At 41.4% G+C, this 12,386-nt stretch overlaps 1 protein-coding gene across 1 annotated transcript in view; it reads right to left on the bottom strand.

Moving 5' to 3' along the window:
• Positions 1-242: 242 nt before the first annotated feature.
• The window catches only part of LOC122795951 (transcription factor TFIIIB component B'' homolog), a 266,341-nt gene continuing 254,197 nt past the window's right edge, over positions 243-12,386 (bottom strand). The window contains exon 6 of the mRNA XM_044064433.1: positions 243-368. Coding sequence (XP_043920368.1) covers positions 243-368 — 126 coding nt within the window. The remainder of the gene's footprint in view (positions 369-12,386) is intronic.

Here is a 12,386-nt window from a genome sequence, read left to right as displayed (position 1 = left end):
ACACCGCTAATTCATGCTGAATATTTCATATGTGTGTGCACTTAAAACATGCTGTGAATGAACCACATAGAGTATATAATATTAAAATGCATATACATTTGTCAAAACATATGCATAGGTTATTAATTTCTGCAAATTTTTCAAATGTATATAACGTGGAGCTTTTCCTCCTGGGGTTTCACTGAAGATGGTCTTTGGACAATCAGGCTTTCCAGGATGGACAGACAGACAGACAGGTACATTTATAAACAAGTCTTATAAGGCAGTCTACAAAAAATAAATATCCCTAAAGAAATTTTCAACAAGACATTCAAATTTAAGTAGTCAACTTTACCTTTTTCTTCTCTGGTATCTGTATAATCAATTTCCTGCAAACAGATAAGAAACAAGTCAAGCACATGAACTATAACATTGCGGCTTTTATCTCATTGCTTACTACTTCAAGTACAAAGACTACATCATAAAACAACATAAACCGAACATCAAACAATTACACAGTGATGAAAGTTAAATGAGAACACTTGGATATCTTTTTAGAACAACGCAACAAAAACAATATGCTATAAAAACATATTGTAATTACTGAATTAAAAACATTGCTTCCATTTCAATTTGTGAAAATTTCATGTACACCAAAACCCACTTTAAAATTAAAACAGCTTACAAACTTGTCATTTGGGGTTAAAAACATTCAAGTAAAATAACCTAAAAGAATATAAAAATCCATGCTCAAATATGGACGGATTCATAGCAACATGAAATAAACTTCCCCATGATGCTTTCCAATAAGTGATTTTTTTTTCCTGAACTTGGGCAAATTACTCTGTTTGGTTCCTTAACTCTCATTTAAGGAGTGTACGTTTCTTTGTTTATTCTGACTACTTTGTACACCAGTTGCTTATTTTTTTCAACTTTTTTTTTAACACACTGCAAAATATAACACCTCACTCCTCTAAGGCAGGGGATGGATGGGTGATCTTGAGCCTACTCCATGCAGCAGAATCTCTGGTGGAGAACAATTATGTTGAAGTGCTCATCTATTGGGGGGGGGGGGGGGGGGGGGCACAGCCTACTGATTAGGTCACATGGAAGTACAGCAAGTATCAAAAAGGCCCAAAGCATATCAACCAACAGGACACAAGTGGGCATACTTGGACACTAGGGCTAAAAAGCAGGAAACATCCAAGCCACCCCCACTGGCTGACTCAGTGATGGCTCCTCTTGGTACTCTCTCATCCTGATGTGGGGGAACAAACTGATCAAATGAACAGCAGCAGGTCGGTTTGGTAGGCGTCGGATGCAAAAAAGTAAACTATAAATAAATTTGACAAAAAATTGCAGTTTTGTATAAAAGCAAAAAAAATGTTTAAGTACTACTGTACTTTAAAATGCGAGACCGGCTATAAGCAAATGGAAGGTGTACAACTGAAAAACATGACAAAGTTCCATTTGTAAATTAATTTGCATTACTAAACTGATTTTAACAGTGCTGAATTACTATTACAGACAGATGTAAAACTGCAGCATATATGTAGCTTATTACAGTGTTATATAAACAATGCTTTCTGCACAATCTGATGTCTGATGCATATTATCAACTCATACACAGCAACAATAGGTTCATAGGTTAGTACTAGGCTAACTGCCCTTGCGAGCCATTTAAGCTTAGCCAATTATACCTTGTGAGACTTGAACCCTGCACCTTGTGTTTGTAAGGCAAACACCTTAACCATTAGGCCACCCTCCCAAACCAATAACGCAATAAATATCTTTAATTGGTTGTCATTCATTTGGTAGAATATACATTTGTGAGAATCACAAATGAGTGACTATAAACTGGCAAAATGACAAATGAGTGACAACACATTTGAGAATCACATTTGATTGAATTCAAATTTTACATACTGTATGGATGTAGGAGTACAAAGGTAATGGAATGGTTGGCTGAAAAGGTGGCGGTATTAAAAATATGCAAGCCTGCATTATAGCTAGTAGTATTTATGTGCAAGTACTGGTGGGTTAGGCTTATGTAAGGGGAGCATACCTCTCAACCGTTCTGAATTTCTCGGTTTATACCGATTTTGAGGTCCAAATTAATGGGGTGCCATGATTCCTGAGTTGCACCCCTTTATTTCCGATTTTCCCAGCTTTTTTAATTTTTATTTTTTCCGTCTTTTTGTAAACTGACGTCATCACACAGAGGCGTGCACAGTAACGTCACCTACATGAGCAGCCTGCCAGCCTGTCAGATTTCAGCTGAGGACTGAGGAGGCAGGCTGCTACTGTCAAAGTCACTCACAATCACAACAGCAACACAAATACATTAACATACACACCCCTGGGCCCTGCAGGCCGCCACGTAAACCAAAAGAAAATGAATTGCATTACATATATTACAGTTGCACAGTTTACACACACTCGCTAATCTCATCACAGTCACACACACACACACACACACACACACACACACACACACACACACACACACACACACACACACACACAGAGCAACTAAGAACTAGAACTCGACTCGTCTCCTCCTGGCCGTGAGTCCGTGTCTGTGACCCTCCAGTACCTTTCCAATTCCAAAAGAAACACAGTCAGTCAGAAAGAATCATAATTTCAGACATAAAATCCTTTTCAGGGTTCAACTTCACGTCTTCACCCCCCCCCCCCCCAAGGCAGCTGACTACGTAAAATCATAACTTGTGTTTCAAAAAATTCAAATCTGTCCTCTGTTTGGTTGACAGATTGACAGTGCACAGCAGTTGTAGGTACAAAGGTAGACAGAGATAATTTTTTTTAGTAAGCAAGCAATAAGCAGTAAGCAGTAAGCAACTCTATCTCCGCGAGTCTGTGTTTACTGTAGAAACTTAAGGCTAGTTGGCTTGCCAATGTCTCTGAGTCAGAGATCTATATTTTGCTTTGCCGATGCCATTTTCAAGTTAACTTTTTGCCTAGTGACATATTGACTACTAGTCTGAGTCTCACTCTCAACTCAAGACATTAAGGAAAACTGACAGAACTACTGGGGAGGGGAGGTAGGGGATTGGGAACAGAACAAAGCACAGCACAGTGCACACAGAGCAGCAGATCATGAACAGAACAGCGTGTCGTCTGCCCGTGAGTCGTGACTGCCTGATTACATTTAACTTAATTATTACCCAGCCAGGACCAGCCATTCCCTTTTACAGTGCACCAGGTGCCAGGTGAGGTTCCAGGTTGCTAGTTTGCAGCATGGACGGTGCGTGCGAGATGTGATTGAGTCAGAGTGACGAGCCCCAGCCACGTGCACTGCTGCTGCTAAAATGTAAATAAATAAAGTAATAAATTTACTACTTTGTTTATTTACATTTCAGCAGCAGTGCACGTGCTGACTCGTCACTCATCACGTTTCGCAGGCTGTAACCTGCCTGTAGCCTAGGGGATAAAGAGAGAGGGACTGGCTGGCTTGGGACACACGAGATGATGAGACAGAAGAAAAGAACACAGAAGTTACAGAACAGAGAAGCCTGAGCTGCCTTAGCATTTGACTGACATTGACCAAGCACAAGTGACTGTACAGCACAGCATCAGCAATGAAATTTGAAGATTTATGTTTGATTTGAAGCAGGCGCACAGGCCGGCGCAGCTAATAACAGAGGGAGAGAAGAGAGACAGTGGGTTTTTTTTTTTTTTTTTTTTTGTTTTTTTTTTGTTTAGCTTTTTATTGCTAACAAAACACTCTAATGAACTTCGAGCGTGGAGGGTAAAATGGTAATTGAATTGTTAATTGTCGGGACGGCCATCATTCATCTTTCTTCATCATGAAAAACTTTATTTATTCTACTGCAGCTGCTGCTTCTTCCCCGGCTCCTCCTGCACCTGCAGCACCAGCAGGTAAATAAAACAAATATAAGAAAGAAACATTTTTTTTTTTTTACTTAAGTAGTTTTTTCAGCCATATAAGAACCAAACTAACACAGTGAAGTAGTTGTTGTCTGATGTATTTTATACCTCAGGAACTGAGACTGAAGGTTAAATGTATCTGAACTAGCTGTTGTGTTGGAGCGATGGTGCAAACTAAGTACAGTAGCCTGTAGGTGACAGACGGAGTGGAACTCTGTGGGAGCTTGAAGTTGAACTAGGGGATAAAGCTGCAGTCTGTAGAGAGCAGCACTGCCACTGAAGGGTATACCTTAGATAGGCATATTACACCTTTTTATATGTCAGTCTTTCAGTGCAAGAAATCTGGACAAAGCCAGAGAAAATGGGGGGACAAAGAAGGGCCAAAAATAGGGACAGAATTTAAATACTGATCCCATAAAGTTAGAAAGTTAGTAGAATAACAGGATTTGCATTATGTATTTTCTGAAGGATATACAGTCTTATGGAAGTGGAGACAGCAACCGACGCAGGACCCAAGACTTTGGAATACAGGCCAACTTGAGGGCAACCTGCCAGCAGATTAACCAAATGTAATGACTCCAACAGTGAAACACGAAGAACATCTCCAAATGTCTGTCATTGTTTAGTGTTATTTAGTGACTTTAAATCTTCAATGATTTTGGCAGAAAACCACAAATGTTATGAGGAACAGTCAGACCAAAAATATGAGTAAAAAATCTGGACATTTTGCAAAACTCTGCATAGCTGAGAGGTATGAAAGAATCAGGACTGAAGTAGGGACTAGGGAGACGGAGGATGGATATATTGTGTGGCTATGGTTGAAGAAGATGTATTGTTTTTGTTACAAACATGTAACCTCTGGAAGTGGATATAAACCTGCTGCCTAAACAAAACAAGTTTCATTGTTTCGTCTTCTGTATCATACCCAACCAGACAATGTGCTACAGCTTAGAAGCTGAACTAAGACAGGAGCATGGTTTGACTTTTTAATGCATTGTTACATGCTTTTCTGTGCTGCAAGCTGGATTATAAATTCCTTTGTGTTTATTATTCATTTATTTGTGCATTTCTCAACCTGGTAGGTGGACTGTGTGTATACTTAGCTTCAATACAAGCCAATAAAACATGAATGACTTATACAAGGTAATATGTTACATTACATATACAATTCAAGGTAATAGTAATATCAGGAAAACAAAAAAAAAAAAAAAACATTTCACCTAAAAATGAGCAGCAGATAAAAAACAGAAGTGAAGTGAATGCCTGTTAGTTGCATTGTGTTGCAGTCTTTCACCTTATAAACCAAACCAGCTAGCTTATACCTCATGAACACATTTACTTTTATTTATTGCTTACACAGTCCTTTATTTTATATTTGGAGCTTGAGCACAGATATATTCATCATAGCCTCACCTATGCATTTACTGCTTTGCATTCTATGGCAGGTCAGTGTATTTGAAAGCTTCATAATTGGGGAAGACGGGAGACGGTCATAAGTAAAGTAATTATATTTTTAACAGATTTGCTCAACCATTAATTCTGTGTTTTCTAATTGGAGCTCCTTACTTAAATGTTTGTGTTTAGATTTAAGAACATTAGATGTTAGATATCCATTGAAAAAGCGACACTAAGCTTGAATGAGCAATTGAGCATGTTAATTTCAAAGCTGTTTTAAAAAGATGCACTTTTTTTTCTGGAGTTTTTTTGAGCATTTATTGATGGTTGCTATGGTAATGTCATCGACGACATGCTAAAGCTTTTTTTAATTGATTTTATGCCTACTTTAAGGGATATTTAAGATGTGATTTGCTTGAAGAAATCTTTCAAGTGCCTGAGATTAAAGTATGAACAAGTCTTGCTCTTGTTCATTTTTTATTCATAGTGGGTGGGTGCTCATTTATTACCAGCAGGCAGTACACGTGTAGAACAGACTACAGTCTCCTGAAACCATAAAACACACTTGTTTACTGTGTTTAGAAAAAATAGGGTTTAAAATCAGCAGAACAACAAAGCAGGACAGTAAGTGTATGTACTGTGCAGTGAGGTATGGTATGAATGCAATATGCATTTGTCTTGCCACTGACATTTTTGTGTGTACACTGTAAATTGTAAATGTGATTTTTATTACATGATTGCATTGCAGTAATATTACAGTTACATAGCAAGTGTTAAATTGTACATCACTTTTTCTGCAGACATTGCTTTATGTAAACAAGCAGTTTGTTTGTTTGTTTGGCAAGAAACACTTGTGTCCTAATAAACAAAATATTGTGGATTCTTGTTTGTGGAGTGGATGAGTGGTCCCTCTCCTCCTGGCCATCGTGTGTTAGTAGTGTTACCTTTGGTTCTGATGCGCAAGGGTGTTTTGTAGCTGCTGTGACTAATTTTGATAAAATGCGATGTGAGCCAGAAATGAGGACAAAGACCTGCTTCATTAATTCATGGATCTTGTGGGATTTACATATTCTTGTCACTGTTTTTATTATTTCACACAAAACTTTTTATAATGACATTAAGGATTTTTTATACTCTAGTCTGTGCAAACCTAAATAACACTACTTGTGTAATTTTCTCCAAAGTAAAACGTTACAGACTTGGAAATCTGCTGTACTTATAAAAAAAATTATACTGCAGATCATGTATTAATCCCTGTCATGGAGGGCACCACCAGTACAGTATGTATTGAATTCCAGCACATTTTACCTAATAATATATCCAAATTGTGTAGCATGTTGTGTATGCTGGCTGTGGTTGCTAATATAATATTGCACCTGACCTGTCCTGGATGTATTATGATACTGTGTGATGTCAGTTTGTGTATGTATTTTTGCACTTTGTGCACTAGTAAGCAAAGTAATGACAGGTGCTTTTAGTGTCAGTTAGACTTCATATGCTTCAGAAGAACTGAAAATGTATTATATACTGCAGAACATGTTATTGTACCAACTTCATAAAGGCAACATTTATTAAACTAAACTATATATCCTTGGCTTCTGGCCTCACACACCAGACCCTTTACATTTTTGGCTTTATCACCAACTGCTGAGTGCTGATGACTGTTGTGCTAACAGACAGAGATATGCTGTCTGCACTTGTTTTTGTTTTTCAAAGCAATTCACCAGGTGACAGCCTCAAATCTGTGCTGTTATGGTAGTGTTGTGTAATTACAGAGAGACAGTCATCTGTGCAGGCTAGCTGGAGAGTGGGAAAGTACAGTTGTGTACACTTACCATAAATGTAGATGTTAGAGTGTATTCACTGTTGCAGTCATCACATTTGGGTTATCTGCCTGCAGGTAGCCCTCAGCCAGCCAGAATACCAGAGTCTTTGGATTTCTGCATCAGATGCTGTCGCTTCTTCCTTGACGTCAGGTCGTCAGGGGTATAAAACATGCAGCCGACGCCATTACATCAGTTTTTCTTGCCCCAGATGTCAGGTGCCCACACAATAGGAAGCAATTAAATGGTATGGTAAGTCCCCATCAAAAAGCAAATACCCAAGAAAAAATAAATATACGAACAAGAAGGAGAGGTAGAGCCAAGAGAAGTTAGGGGGCTGGAGGGAGGGTAACCAGGACTGCAACAGTGAATACACTCGAACATCTACATTTATGATAAGTGTACACAACTGTACTATGTTCTTCATGTTTCACTGTTGCAGTCATCACATCTGGGTTGATTCCCAAAGCTAAGGAAGGGAGGAGGAAGTTAAAGAGCATTAGGGCCAGCTATTAATCCCTGCAAGACTGCAGTGGCAAATCCAGCTCTGGATTTAGAAAATATATGCAAGTGGTAATGCTTGGTGAAGGTATATACAGAGCTCCAGGTAGCAGCTTCTAGGATGTCCCTGGTAGGGACTCCTCTGTGAAATGCCGCAGAGGTAGATGCAGCCTTGGTGGAATGTGATCTTATCCCCTGTGGGGTAGGTTTTCCATGGTGCTTGTAGCAGAAAATAATGCAATGGGCTATCCATTTGGAAATGATTTGCTTTGAAATGGCCTTCCCCTCTGCCCCTGCAGAAAAGCTAACTAGCAGCTGTTCAAATTTTCTGATAGGCTTAGTCCTGTCCAAAAAGAATCTAAGTTGTCTGTGCACGTCCAGAGAGTGTAGTATTCGTTCTCCTTTGTTTTGTGGATTAGGGAAAAAAGTAGGCAAATGAATGGACTGATTTAAGGCCACAGTAGACACCACCTTGGACATAAAGGAAGGATATGTCCTGAGGGAAACCCTGTCCGCCTGGAAGACAATGAAGGGTTCCACTGCCATGAGGGCCTGTAATTCAGACACTCTTCTAGCTGAAGTGATGGCTAGAAGGAAGGCTATTTTCCAGGAAAGGAATTTCAACTCTGCTGTAGCAGCTGGCTCAAAGGGGGAAAGAGTGAGCTTTTCCAATACAAAGTTAAGGTCCAAGGCTGGAGTGGGAGCTCTCCTGGGGGGTCTTACATTTTTGGCCCCAATAAGGAACTGCTTTAGCAAGAGGCGAGAGAAAAGGGGTGGCTCAGTATTATAATGTGCTGAAATGGCAGAAGCATGAATTTTAATTGACGAGAAGCATAGGCCCTTGTGGAGCATTTCTGTTAAGTACTGTAAAATATGAGGTAAGCTGGACACCGTTGTGCCCAACTCCTGAGCCTGGCTCCAGGAACATTATCTTTTCCACTTTTCAACATAGGATTTTCTAGTACTAGACCTCCTTGCCTCCAGAATGACATCCAGTACCTGCTTACTGAGGGATGCTAGAGGAGAGCTCAAGGAATTAGCCAGGCTGCAAAGTTCGGGGTTTGAAGCTGAGGTTGCAGAATCTGGCCTGCCTGCTGGGACAACGGGGAAGGGGTCTGATGTAGGTGCCATGGTTTTAGCAGTGTCATACTGCGCAAGAGGGGGGTACCAATGCTGGCGTGGCCAGTCTGGTGCAATCAGAATTGTCCTTGGCTTGTCCTGTTTGATCTTTAGTAGAACCTTCGAGAGGAGAGGCAGAGGGGGAAAGGCATAAACTGAGAGGCTTTCCCAGGAAAAGGACAGGGCATCCACTTTCCAAGCTTGACTGTGGGGAGTTCTGGTGCAGAATTTGTTCAATTGGTAGTTCTGAGGGGAGGCAAACAGGTTTACCTCTGGAGTCCCCCATTTGTTTCTCAAGAGGTTGAATATTTTTGTTTCTAGCTTTCATTCGTGTGGGTCCATGAGATTTCTGCTTAAGTCGTCTGCCACTGAATTTAGATTGCCTGGCAGGAATCGTGCTTGCAAGTGTACTTGGTAGCTCAAGGCTGTGTCTCACAGAGCCATGGCTAGTCTACAGAAGGGGTACGAGTGGGTTCCCCCCTGCTTGTTTATGTACCACATAACTGTGGTGTTGTCTGTCTTAACCAATAGTTGTCCTGGAAGAATACGGTCTTTGAAGGCTGTCAGAGAATTCTGTACAGCTAACATTTCTTTTTGATTGATATGCAGGTGCATCTGTCTCGGGTTTTGTGAGCCCCCCCCATGCATAGTCTGATGCGGCTGTTGTTAGGGTTTGGGCAGCAGGGGGAAGAGTGAAAGGGAGTCCCTTGTTGTGGTAGCAGGCCTCTGCCCACCATAGGAACTCTGTCTTTATACAAGGAATTCTAGAAATCATTGTTTCCAGGTCATGATAATGTTGACACCATAGGCTTTTTAGACAGCATTGCAGTTTTCTCATATGCAGTCTTGCATATGAAATTAGTTGAATGCAAGAGGTCATGAACCCCAGAGCTTGCAGTATTTTCCTTGCAGATAGCTGGGGTTTTGTGGCCAAAAGCTTGAAGTAAGTTGTCAAACTTGTTTCTCCAGAGTGAGGAATGCCATCTGGGAAGTCGTGTTCAAGCTTGCTCCCAGGAATACAATCTGCTGGCAGGACACTAGGTGAGATTTCTTTTCGTTGATGGTGCACCCCAGTGAGGTTAGAAGATTCTTTACGAATGCCAGGTGTTGTAATAGCAAGTCCTGGCTTTCTGCCTGAATCAGAGAATCGTCCAAGTATGGAAAAATTTTAATATTTCTCTGCCTGCAAAATGCAATGGCTGGAGCTAGACACTTTGTGAACACCCTGGGTGCAGTAGATAAGCCAAACGGAAGTGCAGAGAACTGAAAGTGCATGGAGCCCGCCCAGAACCATAGGTATTATCTGCAGGATCCTCTTATTGGGATGTGCAGGTAAGCTTCCTTTAAGTCTAGGGTTGCCAGCCAGGCATCCTTGGCTACCACAGGAAGACGCTGTTGAAGAGTTAGCATTTTGTATTTTGGAACCACCAGAAAGGTGTTGAGAATAGAGAGGTTCACGATAGGACACCAGGAGTTGTCTTTTCTGGCTACCAGAAAAAGTCTTGAATAAAAACCTTGTTCCCTTTGTTCTGCTGGGACAGGTTGAATAGCCCTGATACTGAGAAGAGAGAGAACCTGCTGTTGGGCCTCCGCCCATTCATTTGGGGGTAGGTCTGGCCAACCATTTGGGGTTGGTAGTGTGTGGAAGTGAAATCTGTATCCTTGGGAAACTATGATCAAAACCCATTTGTCCTGGGTAATGAGTTCCCAGTTTTTTGCATGCAGGGCGAGCTTTCCTCCTAAGGGAGCAGGTAGTAGAGCAGGGCTTGGAAGGTTTAAGGTTAAGTCATTGTGCCATTTTTCCATAGGGGGGTGGTTTACTACTCCTTGCTTGGGAAGTGGGAGCCCCCCCACTGCTTAGATCTGTGCATAGTCTGAGACTGTAGCCTAGATGGTCTGCTGTTCCTGGGTTTGGACTGAGAAGGCCTGGAAGGGACTGGAAAGGACCAGTTCTTTGAAAGCCAATGCCTACTGAATTTGGGAGGCTATACTTGTAAGAAATCTTTAACAGTTTGCATAGATTTAGCTTTTTCCTCCATCTTTTTGAGGACGACTTCAGCTTTGTTACCAAAAAGGCGGTCTTGGTTTAAGGAAGCATCCAGTAATTTAGCTTTAACATGATCTGGCAAGTTTTGTTCCTTCAGCCAAGCATGCCTTCTAAGTACAGACCAAGTGACAGCAGCCCTGCAAGATGCTTCTAAAGCGTCAAAACCACATTGCAATGTATGTTTATCAACTTGTTCTGCAGAGTGCATTGAATCTTGCAATTCTTTGTGTTCAGCACAGTCGGGAATCAACATAATTTTCTGTCTAAGTAGTCCCATAATATGCTGCTGATATTTTAACATATGAAACTGGCAATTTAAAGCCCTAATGGCCAAAGTAGCATATGTGTATACCTTCTTATCCCATCTGCCCAAGGCTCTAGAATCTCTATCAGAAGGGGAAGGATTTTTGGCAGCAGTAGCCTTAACGCCTTTTGGTCCTTGGGAAATGGTCTCTGGATCCGCAGAAGGATACTTGAAGTGGAACTTGTGAGAGTCAGGTACTCTGTAGTACCTGTCAGGTTTTCTGGGAGCTGGAGGTAAAGATTCCAAGAAAGCATCATCTGCAATGCCCAGAACAGGAGGGATAGCTGAAGGCCTGTGGTGAGGTAGGAGCAAGAATTTCCTAAGTCTCTTTTTGGACTCAAGAGTAATCCTCGCTTTCCCAGCGGAAATGCACCCCAAGAGTATGCAAGGTTTCAATGAAAGAAAAATCTTCTGGAGGGGATGCAAAGGGAATGGAATCCTCTGCATCAGAATCCTCATAAGCAGATAAGGGCAAATCCTGGTAATCAGAAGGAACGGAAATATCAGATTCCTGATCAGAAGAATCAGAAAGAAAATCAGTTCTAAGTCTCTTAGAGGGGGAAGTCTGGCTTCCCCTAATTAAGGTAATAAGGTCTTCAGCCATTCTAAGCATTTGTTTTTTAGGCATACGGGCCTGAGCCTGCGGTTTGGTCATTGGTTTTCTAGGCGTAGTGCGAGTTTTTGGCCTGGATGAAAACGATGGCATCGGTTTAATATGAATGCCTGTAGGCCTGAATACACCCTCAGAAGCCTGTGCCTGGACAGCGGCTCCGGACCCATCCAAGGTAGAGACATCTGCAGTTTCCATAGTCGAAGAAGCATCTGGCGGCATACTGGTCTCCGAATGGGTCTCAGTAGAGGCCTGCGAAAGTGCCTCACCGAGTACCGGTGGACTGGCGACTAGCTTAACGGAAGAGTCATCGGCAGTTTTGAACCTATGCGGTCTGTCTCTGTCTTTAACCTTACATTTTTTGGAAGATCGGTATTCGTATGGTTTAACGAAGCCATTTCGGAGTACACAGATCAAGTACGAAAGTAATTAGCTGCAAAAATAGCCAGACGATGAATAGTTTGGGCGTTGAACAAGGTACAAAACCGACGAGGGACGTTGTGGTCTAGGCCTAAACAAGGGATGCAGTAAGAATGAAAATCTCTACGAGGTATTTGCTTTCCACAGGTAAGACAATTGTTAACTTTTACTGACATCGGTTAGAGCAAGAAAAAGGATCCCCAACGGAGTACTTGGCTTTTTTGAAGACTTTGATCTGAAACTCGAAAACGAAAATTTCAGGAGTCATCCGACTGGCAC

This window comes from Protopterus annectens, chromosome 2.part2 (assembly GCF_019279795.1).
Source record: "Protopterus annectens isolate FY-2018-M chromosome 2.part2, PAN1.0, whole genome shotgun sequence".
Classification (NCBI taxonomy): domain Eukaryota; kingdom Metazoa; phylum Chordata; order Ceratodontiformes; family Protopteridae; genus Protopterus; species Protopterus annectens.
The sequence above is the reverse complement of the archived record's forward strand: the minus strand, read 5'-3'. Positions and strand labels throughout refer to the sequence as shown.